This window comes from Rhinopithecus roxellana, chromosome 8, assembly GCF_007565055.1.
Source record: "Rhinopithecus roxellana isolate Shanxi Qingling chromosome 8, ASM756505v1, whole genome shotgun sequence".
Taxonomy (NCBI): Eukaryota; Metazoa; Chordata; class Mammalia; order Primates; family Cercopithecidae; genus Rhinopithecus; species Rhinopithecus roxellana.
This window is the reverse complement of record NC_044556.1, coordinates 61398489-61422677: the sequence shown is the minus strand read 5'-3', so window position 1 is coordinate 61422677 and position 24189 is coordinate 61398489. Positions and strand designations below refer to the sequence as shown.

The 24189-nt window shown below is 33.7% G+C and overlaps 1 protein-coding gene across 1 annotated transcript in view; it reads right to left on the bottom strand.

Moving 5' to 3' along the window:
- KCNT2 (potassium sodium-activated channel subfamily T member 2) overlaps nucleotides 1-24189 on the bottom strand; it is a 405225-nt gene that overhangs the window by 165179 nt on the left and 215857 nt on the right. The window contains exon 13 of the mRNA XM_030937154.1: nucleotides 23608-23716. Coding sequence (XP_030793014.1) covers nucleotides 23608-23716 — 109 coding nt within the window. The remainder of the gene's footprint in view (nucleotides 1-23607; nucleotides 23717-24189) is intronic.

Here is a 24189-nt window from a genome sequence, read left to right as displayed (position 1 = left end):
CATTGTAATAGCCAAAGTTTATGGATTATACAATCAAATTCCCCTCTCTTTTTTCCCCATTGTCATTCTCACTACTTACTACAGGTTTCTAATACATCCATAATTCTTATGACTGAGATATCAAATTTCAGAATTAAAAAATATTCAGATTTTAGAAGGCAATATGTTTCATCTACCAGACACTATATAACATATCCAAGGAACAACCTATTCCTAAAAATATCATTGTTTCTACAGCTAAATGTGTGAATATTTATACTAAGTAGAAAAAATAAAGGGTTAAATAGCTTCATGGCAGTTCAGTGCAGGAACTACCACCAAATAATTTCAGATAATTTTGTGTTTTACCACCAAGAATACAAAAATATTTTCATGTTTCAGAGATTCCTTGTTTTGGAATTACAGCTAAGGAATTGGGAACTGTTATTCAAACTCTGGTGTTCTTTCCTCTAGGCTAACAACTTCCTAATTGGTTTTCATGTTTTCCAGCTCTTCAGCATTCCACCTTATAAGATTTGATTACGTAAATTGGGTTACTCTTGACACATCCAACTAAAATAAAACCATCCCTATAAATTTTATAAAACTAATTTTAAAAGAAAGAAGGAGGAGAAATGAAAATAAAACAAGCTTGCAGCACCATTCAGCATGAATCATTAGGTCCGCTTACTTTCTGACCCACTTCCTCGTAGTTGTTTCCCTATTGCCCACAAACCACATAAACACTGCCGCAAGGCTATAGCATCCCTTAAGTGCTCTAGAGATTACAACTTAAGCATTGTAAGACATTAACTTTTCCATTTGAGATATTCTTTAAGGTTCTGCATACTGGTGAAACTGCTGACATCAGCTGGTCTGAAGGATCCCCATTGATGCTAGCTACTCTTTATGACCCCAAGAAGAGCTGACTCATCAAAGAAGACTGTATCCACACTCTGATTATTTCATGCCTCTTACTCCATCCAGTCAATGATCCCAATATCCCCCTGATCTCCACCATCTCCTTAAAAACTCTATCTCCATCCAGTCAATGATCCCAATATCCCCCTGATCTCCACCATCTCCTTAAAAACTCTATCTCCTCAGGGAGATGAATTTGAGGGTCTCCTGTCTCCTTGTTTGGGTCTACTGTAATCATTAAACTCTTTCTTTGCTGCTAACCCTCTTGTCTCAGCGTATTGGTATGTTACTGTGTAGTGGGCATATGAACCCTTTGGTCCTGTAACAAATTCAGAGTTGAGAGGCCAAGGGGAAAAAGCAGTCAGGGCACATTAACACCAGTTCTAATAATTAAACTGTCACAAGCACAGCTGCTAAAACAGCCTGATGTAACCCTAAGACCAATTTTAGCTAATAGCTGCCATGATTCTGAAACTAATTTTACCTACCACCCTTACTCACCAAAGATTGCCAGCTCCCAAAAGCTTCTTCAGTGCAAATGACCATTCTTTCAAAATAATATAGAACATTTATTTAAAAAATAAGGCCCCCAATCTTCTATTTATTTTTCAGACATACCAAAGACCACTCCAGCCTGTGTGTATGCCCTGAATTGCAATTATGTGATTCTCAAATAAAATTTTAAATTTGCAACTTTTTTGACTTCAACAACTTATTACCCTTCTACCCTTCTAAACTATGCTATCCAATACAGTAGACACCAGTCATATGTGGCTATTTAAATTTAAATAAATTAAAAGTAAATACCAATAAAATTTCAATTCCTCTATCATACTGGTCACATCCTAATGGCTCAATGACACTTGTGGCTACAAGCTACAGTATGGGATAGTTCATACATAGACATTTGCATTATTACAAATAGTTCTGTTGAACAGTGTTGTTTGATCTGCCAAATGGTTTAGAGGCTTTTTGTAAATTCTAAAACATAAAGGATATACACACACACACACACACACACATACACGCTCATATATATGCATATATACACATACATGTATATATGTGTGCATATATATACACATATATGTGTATATGTGTGTATATATGTGTATATACCTTAAAATATGATTCATAGAGAGTCAGAATTTGAGTAATCATACTAACACCTTTTCCATGCCCCTTCTCAGTCATATGAGTGCTAAATTTTTTTGTCTGAAATAAGAGCAGAGAAGGCAGAACATATTGATATAAATCCAGGTGGGTGGGTAGATTTGTTGGTGGAAGTTTATAAAAGTTCTGTTTTTCTTCCTATGGTTTTTTTTTTTTTTTTTTTTTTAGCGAAATAAGTGGAAATGATGATTAAGGAGGAGCTTGGAGTTTAGAGGTTGCAGGTTGCCTTTTGCTTGTTTATTTTGTTTCCTTTAGCTACATTTAAAATGCATGGAAGTTTACACCAAGAAGACAGAGAGTGAGACTTAAGGCTGGCTTCTGACAAACAAGTCCAACTAATGTAGAGGGTCAAGTCATTGATGGTGAATTGAAGATGTAGGTCATTAATAATGTACCATGACATTCAAACAGGCTAAGAAAGGAAAACAAGACCTCTGGGTGTAAATGGCAGTGAAGATTTGGTAAGGACAATGAATTGTAAGTCTTGTATGGTCAAAAGATCGTTGAAGTTCTTCATTAGAGGGAGTGAACTACAAAGATAGGAAGTGGTGGTCAGAGAAGGAGACACTAGGATTACAGATGACAGAGGAGTCACGTTTATTGGTAATGATATGATCTAAGTTATGACCCTAGAAATTTTTGCTGAGCTAGGATGAGCTGAGTAATAACACTGAAAGAATGGAAATTACAGAAACATTAGTCTAGAACATCGAAAGAATCATTTTCATGGGCATAAACATCATCAGATAGTATGACCAAGCAGTGTTGGAGAGAGTGACAGTGAGTTGGGGGATCGAGCACATTTTCAGTTTATCAGATACATATTTTTTTGGTGTGTGTGTGTGGGGGGGGGAGAATTTCAAGTCATAAACTGCCAATTTTTATCAAATAATTTTCTAGTTAAAAATAGAAGACAAAGTCATAAAATTTAGATAATATAGAAATGCATAATGTAGAAATACATCAGTAACAGTAACTGCTATTTTCCCCTACTACCCATTTTCCCCTTTGTATCCCAAAACCACCTATCAATAGAGAGATGTTTAGAAGAGGTGGTTGAAAAGGGCAAGTATACTAATGTTTGTTCACAGCACCTTGCTGATTTTAGTCAGCAATACATAGAGAGCTGATATGAGGTAAGAACTGATCACTTTGCAAGCAGAAAGAGAAGGGAATAGAACTCTCTTAAGTAGTACATTGTTTTCTTGTGATCAAAAATTTAAAAAATGTATAAAAATGGATACTTGCAGAATTGAAAAAGTGAACTGTATCCTAAATAGCAGGAGATGATGACATTCCCTTTCAGAGCCTTTATCAGAGGCCTCTAATTTAGACTTCCCAGCCAGACCAATAAAGACAGACCTGTGACAAAATCAGATTAAAGTGCAGTGCTGACTTCACATTCATACTTGTTTCAGATAATAACAAGGTATCCACCATTACAAGAAAGACGGCGATGTGGACAAGGCAACAAAATTCAGTAAGTCAGGTTTAACAAAGTTCTTAGAAAAGAACTTTGAACACAGTTACTGACACACAGAGAGGCCTAGAAGAAATCCACTCGAATTTCAACTTCAAGAGTGACCACAGAGAATAGTGAGCCATGCGTATGAATGCACAAAGGAATTACTCTCTAAAGAGCAAAATCAAGGTTTCATTAAGGAACTTGACACGTTTCTTTGGAGGTTTCTCAATTCACATGCCACAGGACTTGCTATGGACTAATGACTACTGTGCATTTTCTTCATCTGTTTTCCAAAAACTATTATTTTATTACAGCTTTCTTCCTCTACTATTGTGTATCTATATGGAGTACTGGTCTTGGGAACACCTAGAAAATTTATTAATGTGTATATTGCTAGATTATTAGGAGCCACATCTAGATCTGACTCTGCATTGTCCAGATATCCTGAACTTTGAGCTGCATATGGCATTTGATGAAACTTGGATTATTTGTCATAGAGAATGGATGAGTGTTTTCTCATTTATTCCCTATGTCAAATACTCTATGTTTTAGTGGCACTATATAAATGCCATTCTAAAAAGAAAGAAAGAGAAAGTGGATACTGGGGGAAGAGAGTAGTTTTAGCCATGGTTCAAGCCTTTAGGCACCCAAGTAACCACGTACAACATTATGTATAATGTTGTTTATATAGATAAACAACATTGTATATGTAATTAACATATATAACAGCAACATATATAATTTAATATATAATGTATAATAAATTTATATATAATGTTATGTATGGTTACTTGGGTGCCTAAAGACTTGAACCAGGGCTAAAATTACTGTCTCCCCCAGTATTCATTTTCTCTTTCTTTTTTAGTGATAGAGACCTTATTTCCCCTCACCCCACTTCTATATTTTACCTGGATTCATGGCTGCTCTGGTAGAAGTTACATATCTCAGTTTCCCTTTTAGATAGATACGGCCACATTACCAGGGTTTTTCTGATGGGACAATGTGCAGAAATGTACAGACTCTGGGTTACTTTTTGTATACAAAACTACTTTTCCTAACCTGTTTTCTTCTTGTTGGTGAGACAACATATGTGACAAAGGCACAGCTTTGATTATACAAAGAAAGATACCTCTTTATCAAATATAAATCTGTCATTTTATTCCTTCTAGCTTCTAATTCCCCTCCTTTGTTGAAGAAAGTGTTTCCTATTCAAAAATTATATGTGGCAGGGCGTGGTGGTTAATGCCTGAAATCCCAGAACTTTGGGAGCTTGAGGCGGGCACATCATCTGAGGTCAGAAGTTTGAGACCGATCTGGCCAACATGGCAAAACCCAGTCTCTATCAAAAATACAAAAAATTAGCTAGGGGTGGTGGTCCATGCCTGTAATACCAGCTACTCGGGAGGCTGAGGCAGGAGAATTGTTTGAACTTGGGAGGTAGTGGCTACAGTGAGCCAAGATCGTGTCACTACACTCCAGCCTGGGTAACAGAGTGAGACGTTCTCTCTCCCTCTCTGTATATATGGAGAGAGAGAATAAAATACAAGATATACATATATGCATCTTATCTTGTATTTTCTTCTCATCCATTAAAGGTTTCTGTTTATTCTGACTTAGATCTTTCTTCACTATCGCTTGATAAGACATAAGCACATGAGATCAAGTGATCAAGTGGTATCACCAGTGAGTGTGCCAGGCCATGGGCAAATTTCTTAATCCCTAGGCCTAACTGGCCTTATATCTAAAATGTGAATTACAGTAGTGTTTACCTCATAGAATTATCTGAGGAAAGAAATAGAAAATGAGTATAAAATGCTAGTCAGGGCCGGGCGTGGTGGCTCACACCTGTAATCCCAGCACTTTGGGAGGCTGAGGCAGGCAGATCACAAAGTCAGGAGTTCGAGATCATCTTGCCTAACGTGGTGAAACTCCATCTCTACTAAAAATACAAAAAAAAAAAAAAAAAAATTAGCTGGGCGTGGTGGTGGGCGCCCGTAGTCCCAGCTACTTGGGAGGCCGAGGCAAGAGAATGGTGTGAATCTGGGGGATGGAGCTTTCAGTGAGCCGAGATCGTGCCACTGCACTCCAGCCTGGGCGACAGAGCGAGACTCCGTCTCAGGAAAAAAAAAAAAAAAAAAGGCTAATCAGAATTCTAAACAAATATTATGGATCATCACAATCCTGTGTTATTAAAATAAAAAGACGATTTCAGTAAACTATCTTGAAACAAATGCCAACAGTATATTTTTTAAATGTAAGTGGCAAAACAATATAGCATAATTCCATTGTTATGCAATTAAAACATGGTCTCACTTTTGTAAAAATGCTGAATTCTGCAAGAATGCTCATGTGTATGCCTGTATGTGTTTCTGGATATGCACAGAAAATAATGTGCAAAGATAAGCATCAAACTGTCAATAGAAACTACCTCAACAGGTGGGAAAGAGTTTTAGAAGCATATGACTTTCAAAATAGTAGTATTATGTGAGATTATTGATTTCTTCTTTGTTATTCTAATTTCTGTCATTTTCAGTTTAAAAGCTTCTAAAATAAAAAATTACAATTGGCATGCAAATTTATTGATAGATAAGAATCAAAATTGTCTTCAAGTCCCTTTTACCTTATGAAAAATAAAATTGATAATTACTTTAAAACAAGTCAGAATATTTTCTTAAAAGTCTACGTCATCTTATATTCTGAGCTCTTGTATGATTTAAAGTACTAGAAACCTCTTCCATGCAGTTGCTAGGTAACAGCTCTTTGGAAAACAGTAAATAGTGGAAAGTGCAGTAAACCAATCTAGTGCTGGGTTTTAATTTACGGAAATCAAATATCCTTTGGAAAATGGCTTTTAAACAGAAAAAATGAACCAGGGTGAATTTTAAAATCTAAATGTTAGTAATTTTTATTTTATGGGGAAAAAGTTTATTAAATAGACCAACTGATTAAATTGCATTATAAAATCTTTGCCATATCCTTTGCTTATTAGATTCTGTTTACAAGCAAGAGTGGGTTTATTGCTACAAAAAATTGTATCTTTTTCTTATACGAGAATAGATAATATTTTGCAATCAAGTGAGTTTTATTTTGATCCTGTTACTTTAATCAATAAAATAACCACTCGTGTGTGTGTGTGTGTGTGTGTGTGTGCGCGTGTGCATATGAACACGTCAGAAACTTTACCAATTCAAAGATTGTGAGGCATTCAACCATTAAATGGCTAAGAATAGATTTAAGTAAATCTTTAAAAGTCACTTAGTTTCACCAGATCTAAATATAAGAATGCTTATTAAATGCATAGAATCTAACCCAATTTGAGATTTGCAATTCTCTGTAAAACAGATTTATTTCATTTCAATAATACAAGTAAAAAGCATGTTTCTGTTTTTCCAATTGCTTCAATACTTATTTTAGTACAATAAATATAATCTTTTTTGATGTTTCAAGCTATCAAATGCTCAAAAGGGGGGTCAAATTTCCTCCATCTAGTGCAAAACAGTTTTAATTTCATTAACCTCCTTTTCTTTTATACCTTTCACAAATACACAGCAGTCTTAATAATTTTTGAAAAATTATTTTCCTCAGAATTTCAATTTGTTTAGGTTCTAACCAAGAGTATTCTTTATCAGCTTCTGATAGTATAAAAGATACTTACTGAAGATTCTTTTTAGTAATAAAATAATAATACCAAATAATATTTCTGCTTTCATGCTAAGTGACATATATATATATATATATATATATATAATTCAACCTCACAAAAGTTCTATGATACATATTGTGTAAAGTAGTTTTCAGATAAGCAATCAGATACTCAGAACAGTGAACTAACTTGGCTAAATTTATTACTTATTAAATTCAAACTATCTACAAAGAACTCTACAAAAGCTATACAACTCTAAAACTGATTAACTGGCACTTAAAATAGGTAACATAATGTAGCAGTGTTTCCTTCTCTAGAAACCATTTAAAGATTACCACTTGCTACCAGATGAACAAATGGCTGGAGCAGCCGTTATACTGAACTGATGACTGAGAAAATACAACCACCGAGCTCCCCAAACACCTATTGTGTAATAGTGAAGTTTGAGGGAACGTAGGCAAGTTTGCCCTTGAGATCAGTTTCATTCCTTTTCAACCACAAAACACAATATTGTAGCTGAACTGAAATCATTTGAGTGACTGATTCAAAAATATTTTGGAAGATCTCTGGAAGATTTATTAGTAGCAAATAAATACTGCAATAAATGATAAAAAGAAAATAAATGCATATGTGTTAGGAGGATATAAGGATACTTTGCCTGCTTTGAGGGAATGAAAAAAGCATCACTTAAGGAAATGATGTTTAACCAATTTTTTTTGTTTGTTTTTTTGAGACGGAGTGTCACTCTGTCGCCCAGTCTGGAGTGCAGTGGCACGATCTCAGCTCACTGCAAGCTCCGCCTCCCAGGTTCACGCCATTCTCCTGCCTCAGCCTCCTGAGTAGCTGGGACTACAGGTGCCCGCCACCACACCCGGCTAATTTTTTTTTTTTTTTTTTTTTTTGTATTTTTAGTAGAGACAGGGTTTCACTGTGTTAGCCAAGATGGTCTCGATCTCCTGACCTCGTGATCTGTCCACCTCGGCCTCCCAAAGTGCTGGGATTACAGATGTAAGCCACTGTGCCAGGTCTGTTTAACCAAATATTTTAAGGATAATTAAGAAAAGTTGTTTGAAAGGCAAAGAAAGCATGCAGAATTTCTTAAAAATAAAATTGGAGGGGTAGGAAGAAACGGAAATGTTTATAGAAATATATTAACAAAGAAAGAAATCTGAAGATTAAGGAAGGAAAATATTGCTGAGGTTGCTGATAGGGTATGAGGTAATGGGGCACTCAGCAAATACATGGAAAGGAAATCCTTCAATTATAATAGGAAAAAGCAGGAAGCGATAAGTGAACATAAATTAACACTTGGAAAATAAGTTGCAAAATTTAAGGAAGTTTTCATGTATTGGCTTCCCATATCTCTGTGTATTAGAAAATGAGATAGATCTGAAATAGTAATTACAAGAGCAAGAGAATAGTTTGATTAAAAGAAAAAAACGAAAAACCACAACGTTAAGGGCCGCTTTGAGCTGCCTGAACATGAGTTTATGATAACATAAATCTGACCCACTGGGTGTTACTGTTTTTCCAGGAGTGCCAGTCAAGGAGTAAAAAAAAGGATCAATGTACATGGAATTTTGTTTGTTTGCATGTGTGTTGATTTTTGATCAAAAGCTATGGGGAAAAAAATGAAAAACAAAGGAAGTCAGAACACTGACAGGCTGACTGAATGAAATGGCAGACTACAGAGTTCAGTCTCCTTAAAGAGAAAAAAAGAGAAGAAACGAAACTGAGGTACAGGAAGACTAGACTGATGATGTGATGGAATGATGGTTCTCAAGCTATTTGTGATGAAGGGCCAGTTTTCTTTTTCTTTTTAATTGTAAAATAAAAAGAAAGAATGGGTTGTAACCCATTGCAAGCACACGGGCAGCTCATGCCATATGTGATTAACCTATGATTTTGAGAAAGCCCAAACTAGTCTATATGCTTAGTAGTTTGTATGCTTTCCAAAGAGACAGTCCACTAATTATGCATTTGGATGTCGTGGTAATGTCAAATCCCTAGCAAAATTTCTAAAATGCTGCTCTCAATTGCTATATTAATCATGTTGCAGCTTGATAAAAGTTTGTGGAATGAAACTGGTCTTTGGACCACACTTTGAATAGCATTGCATTAGAAGACTTGATGAGGTGGAAAGAGAGTGTTTATAGCACTGGGTGATTGAATAAGCAAAATGGAAGGAAGATTGAATTTGGGTACTTTATGGGCTGAATAGTATAAATAAGACAGGAATCATCGGGAGTGATGACAGGGTCCAAGTATATCTTCTATTATATATCATTTTTACTGTAACTCTCGGGAAATTCTTGTCATTAAATCAAAAAAGAAACTTTTGAATCAAACATTCTATGAAGACTAAATTGTAACCCCAGAACTTGCAGAAATGCAACATAAAGTAGGAAAGTGTATTCAGTGTTGCCCTGTGCTTGATTTAAAGAATCATTGAATTTGGAATCACAAGGCATGAGTCTGAATCCCTCGCCTGTAAGAATGTTAAGTCTTTGGCCAGCTATACTTGGTATCAAATTAGATAAAAATGCACAGTTATTTTTATCAATCACAAAAAGCTGTAATTCTTATATAGTTAACAATACTGTATTTTATACTTGAAATGTGCTGAAAGAAGACTTTTAATACTCTAACCACACACATTAAAAAGGGAACTATGTGAGGTGATGGATGTGCTAACTCACTTGATTGTGTAAATAAGTTCATAATACATATGTATATCAACACATTGTACACCTTCAGTTTATGCAATTTTATTTATCAAATATACCACAATAAAGCAGTAAGAAACTAAAGCTGTTAACTTCAATTGAAGTGACTCAGGAAAGCATACAGTCAGTTATATAGCCCCATAACAAGTAAAGTTTTGTTTAATAACAATAAATAATACATAGAAATACGCATTTATGTGAGCCCACCCATACTCTTCCCTTACCAATGGGGAAAGATGCTAAAGTTTGCCTGATCCTCCCAGACAAACAACAACCCACAGCCAAATTTATGATTGTAACGTATAATCTCACGCCTGAAATCCTAGCACTTTGGGAGGCCAAGGTGGGCGGATCACTTGAGGTCAGGAGTTAGAAACCAGCTTGGCCATCATGGTGAAAGTCCATCTCTACTAAAAAGAAAAATAAAAAATTAGCTGGGCATGCTGGTTCATGCCTGTAATCCCAGCTACTTGGGAGGCTGAGGCAGAAGAATCTCTTGAACCTGGGAGGCGGAAGTTGCAGTGAGCTGAGATGGTGCCACCGCACTCCAGCCTGCAGCCTGGGTGACAAAGTGAGACTCCATCTCAAAAAAAAAAAAAAAAAAAAAAAAAAGAAAGAAAAGAAAAAACAATATGTTACAACAGTTTTTTGGCAAACATTACTCTGGACAAAACTGTAAAAAAATTAATTAATTAATTAATTAATTAAATCATCCCTCGAATTAACCCACTTTTTGGTCACTGGTTATCTTTTGGAAGTCTCCCATAACAACCTAATCTTCATTCCCTCTTCCTCCAAAATGTCTATTCTTATAGAATAAGAGATTGAAAGACATTCAGACAGACAAATAGGTCGATGCTACTATCAACTAGATATTCACCTAATAATCTGAATAGAGTAACATATTAAAAAGATTGAAATTTCAATTTCACCAAGAGGAATATGCACTTTAAAAGGAATTCTCAATGCAAAATGAGCTTTATTTTATGAGACACTTGAGCCAAATGCTTTATCTTCTTGGGGTCCTTACCTACTCTGAATTGCCCTTCTTCAACATCACCAACTTCAACCACCCCAAAACAGCCCACGCAATTCTTCAATACTATATTCACATCAGCAGATTCCAAAAATAAAATGACTTTGACATTCCAATCATGTACTATCCACACACTATTTTTGACCTGTACAGCACATTAATGTACTGAATACTGTAGGCAATTGTGACACAATGGTGAGCATTTGTGTAGCTAAACATGTTTAAACATAGAAAAAGGTATGGTATTACAATCTACGGAACCACCACTGTATATGCAGTATATTGTTGACTGAGACGTTGTTATGCAGCACATGACTGTATATAAAAAACCAAATTGCTACTAATTTCAGAATATAAAAAATCCCTATAACTCATGGAAAAATAGCCAAACAGAAAATAAGGTCACTGGAATAAATTTTATATACAAATGCAAAAATTAGACAAAAAACACAAGAATGTACAACTCTGTGTAATAAAGATTGAAAATTAAAATGAAGAATTAAAGGCAATACCACATGTCTGTTAAAAGCATGCATTCTGGAGACAGAGAATGTGGATTCAAGTCCTGTCTCAACCATTTAGTATGGCACCATTTCGGCATTTATATATTTGGATCTGTTTCCTCATCTGTAAAATTGTAATAATAATATAATCTGTCTGTGGTAGCCAGCCTCCAGGATTGCCTCAAATAACTCTTACATGCTGGTATTCATGCCTGTGCTGTTCCCTCCTACACAGCAGAATAGGACTGAACCATATAACCATTAGGGTATTGCAGAATAACAAAGTTTGACATCTAAGGCTATGCCATAAAAGGCATTGTGGCTTTGCCTTGCTCTCTCTTGAATCATCTGCCCTGGGAACAGCCAGCTGCCACGTCATGCGGAGGTTCGAACAGCCCAGAGGAAAGGTCCACATGTAAGAAACCAAGATCTCCTACCAACAGCCAGCACCAACTTGGGAGCCATGTGAGTAAACCACTTTGAAAACAGATATTCTACCCAAGTCAAGCCTTCAAATACCTGCAGTTATTTGATAATTGCAACTACCCCAAATAACCTACATCTTCATTGTAACATCATAAATATCCAGATTATTACTTCTCCCAAATTCCTGACCCACAGAAACTGAGATAACAAATTTACATTGCTGTTTACACCATAAAGTTTTGGGGTAGTTATGTAGCAATATATAACCAATAAACTAGCTTATGAAATTGTAATGAGAATTGAGTTAATCTATAAGTGGTGCCTTAGAACAGTAGCCCTTGCACAGGAAGCACTACATGTGTTGACCACCACTATTATTATAATAATTATTGTAGTTCTTATGTTATTTTTCTTTCTACCAAAGGGCAAAAGTTAATATTGCCCATTTGTTCAAGGGTAAGTTATATATTTCTGGAGAGCAAACTGGCATTGTGTACTAAAAACCATAAAAGTACAAATACCATTTAACCTAGAAGTTCCACTAATCATATTCACCTTGGCAATATTTACAAATAGCTACCACTTTTTAATTTGCCTTATTTCTCATTTCTTATTTGAAGCAGAGCTAGCATTCTCAAGAAAGATATAGCTATTGGCAGATTTATCAGTTTAGTCCTTATGACTGATTATACAGAATAGCTTGATGGCTTAAATGAGAATTTGGCATGAATGAAAGTGGCTTTATGAAAATATTAAATTAGATTGATCATGGGTTATAAAATGTAGCAATAGACTAACACATATTCATAAATTTATATATATTTTGCTAACAGTAACAATGATATTTTACTTCCTGTAAAAGGAGTATTATAGTCTACATAAACATAACCTATAGCTATAATTAGGTGAATAACAATTTCACTGCTTAGATATAACCATTCACAAATTTTATCATGGTATTAATTATGCTTGATTATTTGGATTTTGTTAGAAAAATGAGAATATGCAAAAATCTATAAGTAAATTAAAAATAATCATCTTCCACAAACCCATCTTCTACCTAGTACTATATATTTCTTTATAAAGTGAGTTATAAAGTTATTCCTAATCTTATCTCTACCTTTTTTCCAACCCCAGTTCTTACTATCCTCTATCTTGGTGCAGTCATATTAAGTATTTTCAGTTCCTACTAATTCACCACAACATTTTCTACCTTGGTTTCTTACTGTATGGCAACATTCAGGAATCATTCATATCTTCATTCATTTAAATATAACTAAACCATTCCTGTGTCAGTGTATAACTTACATGTCCCTTTGCCAAAATTCATCTATCATATCTGTATGTTCACCCTATTTTAAGCTTTCCTTGATGCTTGCATTTTTTTCCCTTAAGAGCCATCTAAGTACCTTCTTGCTCAAATTATCTTTCCCACTAGAATGTAAGCTTCAAGAGGGCATGAGAGCTTCAGCCACATGATACTAAGAATCCTTTTAATGTTTGGCATTCTGTGTGTGTAATGGTATTGCTTTCCAATCTTCATTTTGCTGATGATTAGTGATATTGACAATCTTTTCATATGCTTAGTGGTCATTGGTATGTCTGTCCTTGTGTGTGTATAAAATGTCCGTTCAATTCTTCTCTCTATTTTTATTGGTTTGTTTGGACTCTTAACATTGAATTGTAAGAGTTCTTTATATATGTTTGGATTCAAACTTTACTCAGCTATATTCACTGTGAATATTTTCATCCCAGTCTGGGGCTCGCCATTCTTTGAAATTGTCTTGTGAAGTGCAGAAGGTTTAATTTTGATGACAGCCAATTTTTCTTTTTTTTTTTTTCTCTTATGACTTGTGCTTTTTGTGTGTGCCTAAGAAATATTTGCCAGTCAAGACTGTGAAAACATTCCTCTATGTTTTATTTTAGATATTTTGTAGTCTCACATTTTACATTTAAGTGTATAATTTGTTTCCACTTAGTATTCAGTGTGTGGTGTGAGGTAAGGCTTAAGATATATATTTTTTCCAGAAGGATATAAAGTTGATCCTGAACTATCTATTGAAGATTATCGCCTCTCCAAGGTAATTAACTTGGCATCATCGTTGAAAATGTAGAAGTTGATCTACTTCTGGGTTGTATTCCGTTCCATTTATCTATTTGTCTATCATTATGATAATTCCATGCTGTCTTTAATACTTTAGTATTACAATAAGCTTCAAAACAAAGGTACTACAGATATTCTGACATGAATCTTCTTTTTCATAGTTATGATTATCATTTCTTTATATTTTTATATTATTTAAAATAAGTTTATTAATATTTCAAAGTGCCAGCTATAATTTCAGTTGAAATATGTATTGAATCTATAGGTTAATTTGGATATACATGTTAAAATATTGAATCTTTTAACCCTTGAAATAAGCTTCATTCTCAGCTTATTTAGCTCTTTAAAAATTTCTCTCAGCAATGTTTATAGTTTCTTTATATGAGACTTGCACATATTTTATTAAGTTCTCCCACATCTATTTCATACTTTCGAAGAATTTTAAAGGTTATATTTAATTTAAATTCCTAAATTATCTTTACAAGCATAGAAAAATAAAATTGATTTCTGTATAAAGAAGATCATTTTGATGTTCCTAACTCATTCATTAGTACTACCAGCTTTATTATAGATTCATTACCATTTTTAAAGAAATGTTCACTTAGTTTATGAATAAAGCTACTTTTACTATTTCCTTTCTAACGTGTACATTAACATTTCTGTAATTTGTCTTATTGCACAGGTTAGGACCTTCAGTACAGTGTGAATAGAAGTACAGCACACAACTTTGACGTTTCAATATTAGAGTTTAGTACTCAGTCTATAAGCATCAAGTATAATAAAAATATGATGTTGCTTTTCTTCTATTTCCAGTATGCGCAAATTTTTGTCAGAAACATTACTGATTTTTAAAATGCTGTTGTTGCATCTGTTGATATGATCATATAGCTTATTTTCCCCTTTAATGTATTAATATGGTGAACTGCTCTGATTTTAAATGTTATATGACTACTGTAGCCTTGGGATAAACCCAACAAGGTAACAGTATGTTCTTTCTGTATGTTACTGAATTGGATTTGCTACTGATTTGTTGGAAGATTTTTGCATCTGTGTTCATAAAACATAACAGCTTGTGGTTTTCTTTTCTTTGTCTTTGGCTTTGGCCTAATCAAATAATGCTGGCCTTACAAAATCAGTATAAATTTTTTTCTCCTTTCCTTTATTTTCTGGATATAAGCTTGTACAGAACAGGTTTTATTTCTACCTTAATCACAGTCGGAATTTCCCATTTATTGATATGTCTAGTCATTACAATTTGATACTGGCCAACGTTATACAACATTTAAAACAGGGTGCTTCATTTTGGTAGAATTAGTTTGATATCTTGAAGGCCTGCTGGATTTTGAAACTTTCAAGGGCAGTGTTAGTAGACAAAATTCTAAGAAGTCAAACCTCAAATGAGATTATAGATGAAGTGGATATCTTCACTGCAGACTGGTGAGACCTCGACCAGGGGAGCTACACAACCCATCCCAGGAATCCTGACCCACAGAAACACAGATAATAGGTTTGCGTCATTGTAAACTGAAGAGTTAGTGGTAAGCTTTTATTACTGAAAATTAATACTGTTCTATTTAGAGTTCCCTTTACTCTGGGGCTAAGTCAACCTTACTAGCAAACCATGTATCTCATAAGACTTCAAATGTCCTGCTGATCACCCAGGTCATTCTACTATGTCTGCTCAGAGTGTGAATATCTCCCCACCCTATTTTAGCACTGGGAATTGTTCTACTTACGATTCTTTGGTTGTTTTTAGACTGGCTTTTAGAGTTTCATTTTGGACATGTGTGACCTAATACTCAGAAAAAAACTACAAGGAGCTGTTTTTAGATTTCTGGTGCTCTTTTTCTGTGTCACTCTCTACTCTAGAATTTTTTTTTTTTTTTTTTTTTTCCATAACATGATGGAACATTACTTGTGTGCTTGCAAACTATTTCATTTATTTTGGCATACTTTTTATTTTACCAGGTTATATCATCACTTTTTAAAGTGGATCTTTTAAATCATATATTCTCTATAGTACAGTAATTAGATGTTATGTGTCAAGCACTGTGCAATCACTGAACATATAAGGCACTTAAACTCATATTCTGGTGCTAAATGTCATTGAAATGACTATAAAACAATTAGTTCAGTACTATAACAGAATTCATATTAAATGTGAACATATATGAAAAGGTGAGAGTAGCAAAGATAAAATGATATTCTCAATCTCCCTTAGTTGCTGCAGTCAGCCGATTTTTAAGTTTACAGAAAATATATGAAATGTTTTATGAATATGTTCTCATTCCCCATATCCATTATGATAGCTCTCTTTGTATCTCTCACCTGGACAACTATAACAGCTTCCTAAATAATCACTCCTATGAGGTTCTTTTTGTCCTCCTCACTGCACTCAACATTTCCCCTAGAGTTATTTTTTTATCTAGTTAAAATGTTATGTCTTTACCTAATACTTGTATTATTCTCACACTACTTCTCCAACAAAATCTTAGTAAAATTTAATTCACAATCACATGTACACACACGGATGCATACGCATTTGTGTGTTTGTATATGCACAATATGAAGTTCCAAGTCAAGGTGATTTGAGGCAATGACAGTTTTAACATCCCATTATAAGAACTGTCATCTCCACTTGCTGACCATCCTACTGTTAAGATCTCATTCATTCTTTTATTAAAAAAACAAACAAACAAACAAACAAAAACATGTTAGGAGACTCTTTTCAAAGCAAAACCAATTACTTCTGGGATGGGGAAACTAAATCATGAAAGCCTTAACTGTCTATTGTAGGTGTATGAGATTGACTAAATTCATCAAGCAATATAGAGTGAGACTAGAGCATAACTGGAATCATTGGTTTGATATACATGGAGATTGTGAAGGGCAGGAAAGGGGGGTTGTAAGGCTTCAAATAAAGCTCTATGTAGTAAGGATAAGCTCATTGGAGTGGTATTCTTGGGAAGTATATAAAAGTACATTGACTTTTTTAAAGGGTGACAGGTAAAGGCAATGAGAAAAGCTGCCACTGGAATTAACACTTAATTACATCTAGTTCATCATTATGTCACTAGTGCCTAGAACAACACTTTGATCATAGTACAACTCTAGAAAATGCTCTGAAGAAGTATTCAAGAGTGAAAGAGAGCATACCTGGTCTTTTTCATAAGACATTTGTATCAAGGAACTACTTGGCAGACTAAATATCATAGGCCTAGGATATGATAGAATATGTCTGGCACTTTCTAAAAAAATAAGCGTTATTTTACTCTGGTACTCAGAACCAAGAAATCGGGTTGTTGAAAATATACAACTATAAAAAACATTAATAGAGAGAAACAAAAAGATTATTTTAGTTAATTAAAGTCATAAGTGGCCCACAAGAAAATGGCTTGAAATACCTAATGTCCAGTGTCAATTTAATCAGATGTCAAGGAAAATAAACAGGAAAGATGGCTTGGACATCTTTTGCAATATTTAAATTTTAAATTTTTCACCTAAAAATAATCAATACCATTGTTAATTTCTTGTTTTTATTAAATGGACAATGGTTATATATACCACATTAACATTAGGAGAAGCTGTGGGATGTAGAGGGCATATAGAACTCTTTGTATTATCTATACTGCTTTTCCATAAGTCTAAAACTATTTCATAAAAATGTTTAAAAAGAAATAAAAAAATTAGTAAAAATAAAATTTTGATTTAATACTGAATTTTAAAATACAGATTTAAGGAAAATCTGAGGGACAATTGATAACATTTGCATATAAACTGGATTCATAAAATTACTATTGACCATTTTACGGGTAAAAATTTTAGCATTGTTATGTAGCAGAATTTCCTTATTCTTAAGAAAGCTCTGCTGAAATAAAAATATGTGTGTATTTGTGTATGCGTACAAAGAGAAGACTAGTCAAAAGTGGCAAAATGTTCACAGTTTTTGAATGTAGATGGAGAGAATACTTTTTTTTTAATTGTATAACTGTTTTAAACAGTGTAAGTTTGACTTTTTGAAAGTAAAAAATAGTGAGGAATGGCATAAAAAATTAAAGATTCTCCAGACAGTGCTGGGTTTGAACATGGTCTTATGTTAAGTGGTTTCTGATGATCTCCACAATAATAAAAAAAGTCAAAGAGAAAAGGTTTCCATCCAAAAAATTGAGAATTTTCAAAGGTTTAATGTTTTATATTTTGAAAATATAACAACTCTAAGCATTATGTTCTTAAGTAGGTTGTAAAAATGAAGTTTAAAATGATGTCTATGTGGGTGTTATATGGGAAATGAAGAAATCATTCAGCATAAAAATCTCACACTTTACCATTTGGTGAAAGTCAAGCCTGAACATCCATATGTTATTTAGAAACAGCTAAGATGATTTCCAATATTTATATTGCTTGGAAATATTTTCCCACTCTCTTTCTTGGGTAGGAAAAAGTGATGCATTGGAATATCTAGTGATTTAGTACAAAATAGATGATGGCTAAGCTGAGGAAAACCTTCATTTTGTGGTCGAATCATTTCTCCAAGATATGTGCATATATGTGTGTGCACTTTAAATATTATTATTTTTATAATGGGAATCACGCTCTATGAAAGACACATGTTTAAACAATATTGTCTATGACATTGCTAAAACACATTTACTTCTGCTTGGACTTTTAACTTCTTATTGAAATTAAAAATGATTTTTTAATTGTTAGAAGAACTAACTCCTACTGTTCTAGTATAATTATGCATTCTTCTAGGCAGGTTTGAATTGCGAAGTACAAAGTATTTCATTCAGTCAACACTTTATTGTTGAGATATGGTTCTATTTTTCATGAACAAATTGCAATCAAATTCTGTTATATATGAAATACCATAACCAAAGCATGGAAAATAGCTCAAGGGTAGACTTTGGACTAAAAAAGAAGCATGGAAAATAGATAATTCACACTTTCATTCACTCCTTTGTTTTTATATTCTTTACTCCTACTTGTAGGTAAAAATTTGCCAATTTAATTTTTATTTCTTCTCATATCTGTTCAAATGAAGTGGGAGATTTTAGTAGGACTGAACAGTTGAAACAAAGTTGGATGAGGAACCTAAGAGAACTGAATATTCACAGACGACATAACACTTTATTAGGAAGATAGAGATACTGTGTTTATCTAAATTTAGCTATTAATTTACTCTTAAAACATGAATTCACCTCCCACTGATTTTCTGAGTAACTTCATCTGACTAGGAGGCAAACAGCAAACTTCATTTAGCTGAAATTGATTAATTGGAGAGCACAGTTTATTTTTAAAGTTCATTCAAGGTTTTTCAATGAAGAAGTTATCTTCCTAGTAAAGTACATATTTTTTCTTTTACGGTCTGGGGGGTGTGTGTGTGTGTGTGTGTGCATTAAATGATTGGGAAATGCACAGTAGAGAAGAAAATATGAAGTTGATTTCAGTCTGATTAAATGTTGAGCTACAGAAACTTATCTGATAACTAAACTTCCCCATAATATTGTGCCCTTTAATCTTGGTTTTGCAACTGAGGAGGGGAATTTATGAAGGGCTCCATAACATGGAGGCATAAGGTTTCCCCAGGTGATTATAGATCGTATATCTGACCCTAGAGAAGCTTTACTAGAATTGCTGCACCCACAAGAGTTTGACAGAGAATACAAGATGTTACAAAAACACATTTTTGTATTAGTCATGTCTATGGCACACTGCCATTGCCTCTGTCATTTTCAGTACCAATTGCCACTTCTAACAAAAATATTATATTGGTAAAAAAAAAAAGTCTCTCACTGGAAAAAAAAAAATGATTTGACATAACCAAAGCTATACTACCATCTGACTTTTGAACCATAAAAGGTGACACAAATTATTCACAAGAAACAATCTTTAAAAAATAATGATATTGTGAAAGGGTATTGGCATTGTGTCCTGGTAAAAGAAAACGAGTTTAGGTTTACAATGGAGGTATGAAGATGGAGCTGCCTGCTGTGATACACAAACAGCAATCACTGTTGCAAATGCTCTGGGGGACATGAAGTGCAGCAGTAAGCTTACAGATACAACTTGTGAATACCCGGAAAAAGACGAAAAGGGACTCTTTTGAAATAGCCTAAGTGAGAGATAATGGGTAGGGTTGTGATGCCACTGTGGATTAGGTAATATAACCCATAGGACAAGATGTGCAACTGGATGCAGAGAAGGAAAACATGACTCACAGGTTTTTGATTGAGTTCTAAACAGATGGTGCTGAGAATAATGGGTGAGAAACAGGTTTTAGGTCAGAGAAAACTCAATAACTATTTTTCAACATTTTAATTTTAAGAGGGCTGTTAGAAATCTAATAAGAGATATTGACCATGCAGTTCAAGATTCAAAACTGAAGCTCATAGTGGATACTGAAGAAGAGTTTTAACTTTGCAAATTATATAAATAGATGAGTTGCTCTAAGGAAAAGGTGAATAGAAAGAAATAAATTCTTTTTCATTTTCCTTGTAGAGAATTTGATGATATGTGGACAATGACAATTTTATTTCTTGTGTTCCAATGCTTATATCTTTTACCTTTTTCCAGCTTCACTGCCATTTTTATGATTTCCAGAAAAATACTGAATAAAAGTTGTTTTAGTAGACACCTATGTTTGTACCTAAATGACAGCTTTTCAATATGTTATTACTAAATATAATTTTTTCTTTGTTATTTTGAAGATAACTTGTCTTAGATTAAGAAGTTTTTGGTCCTAGCTTTCCAATATCTTTGTTTTTTTTTTTTTAAGTTTTAATTGTGAATGAATGTTGACGTGTGTCTCAAATACTTTACTACATTCATTAAAATTGTGATATGGTTATTCTCTTTTGACATAATGATCTATTTCTGGAATAATTTCAACTTGGTGATTATATATTCTTTTATAAATATATTACTTGGTTTGTTTTGCTAAAATATTTTATATGATTTTTCAACTCTGTTAACCAATTAAGTTAGACTCTAAATGTCATTTCCAAAACTATCCTTACTGAGTTTTGTATCAAGGCTACGTTATTCCCATGAAATGAGTTGAGAAGATATCTTATATTTTCTATTCTGAGAAAATGTGTGTAAGCTCAGAATTATATGCTTTTGAAATATCTCTTATAAACTGTTTGTAATACATTATGGGAAAGCCCAGCTAGTCTTCCTCTAAACAAGTATAATATAAATTTGTCATGAAGATTACATATAGGCACTCAGGATATAAATTATCCCAATTGCTTAAATAGGCATCACTTGCTGGTGGCTTAAAAATTAAAAAGATACTTCCAAGTATCATTTTTAGTATTGTAATGACAAGAGGGGGTTGCTTCTCATATCATCCCCATTTTACAACTTGAAAAACTCGAGCTTAAAGACTTGAAGAAGCTTGAGGTCATGCAGTCAGTACACAGGACAGCAACTACATCACCACGAAATGTCTCAATCCTGAATTTGCAGTTTCAATCATGTTATTTTGACAAATTTATTATAAAAAGGACAATTTGCTGAAAGTAAACTTTGCTTACTTTTTTTTTTTTTTTTTTTTTTGAGACGGAGTCTTGCTCTGTCGCCCAGGCTGGAGTGCAGTGGCCGGATCTCAGCTCACTGCAAGCTCCGCCTCCCGGGTTTACGCCATTCTCCTGCCTCAGCCTCCCAAGTAGCTGGGACTACAGGCGCCCGCCAACTCGCCCGGCTAGTTTTTTGTATTTTTTAGTAGAGACGGGGTTTCGCCGTGTTAGCTAGGTTGGTCTCGATCTCCTGTCCTCGCGATCCACCCGTCTCGGCCTCCCAAAGTGCTGGGATTACAGGCTTGAGCCACCGCGCCCGGCCACTTTGCTTACTTTTTAAACAGAAATTATAGTCATGATTATATTTCCACAATTTAGGATAAACCAAAGGAGCTATTTAAATAAATGGAAATGCAAATGTCTCATTTCATATCTTGTGAATATTGGAATCTGTTTACTTCATACATATGAGAGTACAAGGACAGGAATATAATAAATATTGTCAAGTAAATATGATTTAAAATTAAAGTAATTATTATTTTATCACCAACAGTATTAGTTATCTACTGCCACACGACTAGTAACCTCCAAACTTCAGTGACTTAACCACCATTTTATTTCTCAAAATTCTGTGGGTCAGCATGATTCCTTGGGTTGGCTGGTAAGTAAGCTGGGAGCTGGACAAGTGAGGTGCTGGTATGGATGAGCCTCACTTTCCAAGTGATTTTTCATTCTTAGAGAGGCTAAACTGAGTTTCTTTATATGTAGTCTCTGAGCAATGTTCCCAAAACAGCAAAAGCAGAACCAGTATGGCCTTTTAAGTCTTAGCTTCTGTTGTTCCACAGTGTAAGTTTTGTTACATTATATTGGTCAAAGCAAATCACAAAGCAAACCCTATATACAAAGATGGGGAAATAGATTTCACCTCTTCATGGCAAAAAGCTGCAAAATCACATGGCAACAGGGCACAGACATATACAGCATGGTTTCTTGAGGGCCATTATTTAAACAATCTCTTACAGAAACTAAGTGACAGCTTGATACACTGCCTTTTGAAAGGAAAAGTCCATAATTTTTGATATCATGCTGAGATATAAAATATATGATTTTGTTTTGAGAACTTCATACATCACTCCAAATTCTTTTTGTGGCATTTTAATGAAACTAGGATGCCTTCATCTTTACACGATATAAAAAGAGATCCTCTGAAATGCTGTAATCTCAGTCATAAAAGAATGCAGGCACTAATAAAAAGAATTTCATCAGGTGTCACAGTGAGAAATATTGAGACAAATGGTTGGGATAGAATTTGTAAATAATTCATTCATTTTGATGGTATTATTAATATGTAATATATAATAATAGTAAATAGGATTTAAAATTAAAGTAATTATTATTACTTTATTATTAAAATAATGACAAAATGAGAATTAGAAAATAGATTAATGCAAATAGTTTTTTGTTTTTATTTTAGCAGTAAACTTTTTCAGCAAAGTTGATCTCTCTGTGGAAACATACCAACTATGTGGAAACATAAGAAGGGAGAAAGAACTGAAGTCTGTTCTGAATTTTTGTTAAAATACACTCAAAATCACAAATTATTTTTCGAAAATACATATTGTTTTAAGGTCCTAATACAATATCCATACAATAGAACACTTAATATGTTTCAGACATTATTTATTAAATCCTTACTATTAACCCCAATAAAACAGAGACATAATCCGTGTGGCCTTTTAATAGACAGGAAATAAGGTTCAAAATATTAATCTACCTGTCTTAAGTGGTGACACTCAAGTTTAAAGTCATCATGTTAAGATTTTACGTAGTGCTAATGTCATTACTGCCATTCAAAAATTTTTTCATAGCAAGTCATCATCATGTATATTTAAAAATTTTCGAAAACACTTCTTTTCTTAAATAACAGTAAGTAAAAATAAGATAGCTTAGTTACAAAGGTCTTTTTAATAAGCAGTTGGCATTTGATAATCATTTTCAGTTCTTTAGAATCTTGAATATTTTAAGTTGCCACTTAGTTCAGAGACTTAACTCTTAAACCACTATAGGAGTTTCAGGAAATTCAATGGATCTCATGCAAGATAAAAACTTACCAGCAAATTTGATGTGAAATTTATTTTCAGGCTTTAATATCTGGACATACAAAGGACAATTTGGAGCAAAATCTTTCACAGCCCATGCTCTCAAAATTGTTTGGTGATCCTGAAGTGATCAAAATAAAAATATCATAAGTTACAATTTTTATAATATATAAAGTAAAAGTAAGCAATCAGTTTGCTTTGTCACATTCATCGTTAAAACTTAAACATAAAAAGTACTGTGAGGACTTGTTAAGGATACCTATTATTTCCATAGAAGAAGGTAGTAATGGCTAATTTAATCATAGCTAATTGCTAGCACTTAGAATATTAGAAAAGATTAAGAGAAAAAATAGCTAGACAGACTTAAAAACAATTTTCCTAGAAAATTCCGGCAGTCAGAAGCTTTCAGACAGGTAGCAAAAGTAATAATTTGTAATAGGAATTTCCAAGGAGAAATAAAAAATGTACGTATAATAGTAACATGCTTAGAAAATTACTTTTTTAAATATAATAGTAAAGGTAAAAGAATTTTGACTTGTGTGCGTATGTGTGTGCGTGTGTGTGTACCTGTGTGGTATGTTTAAAGACATAAAA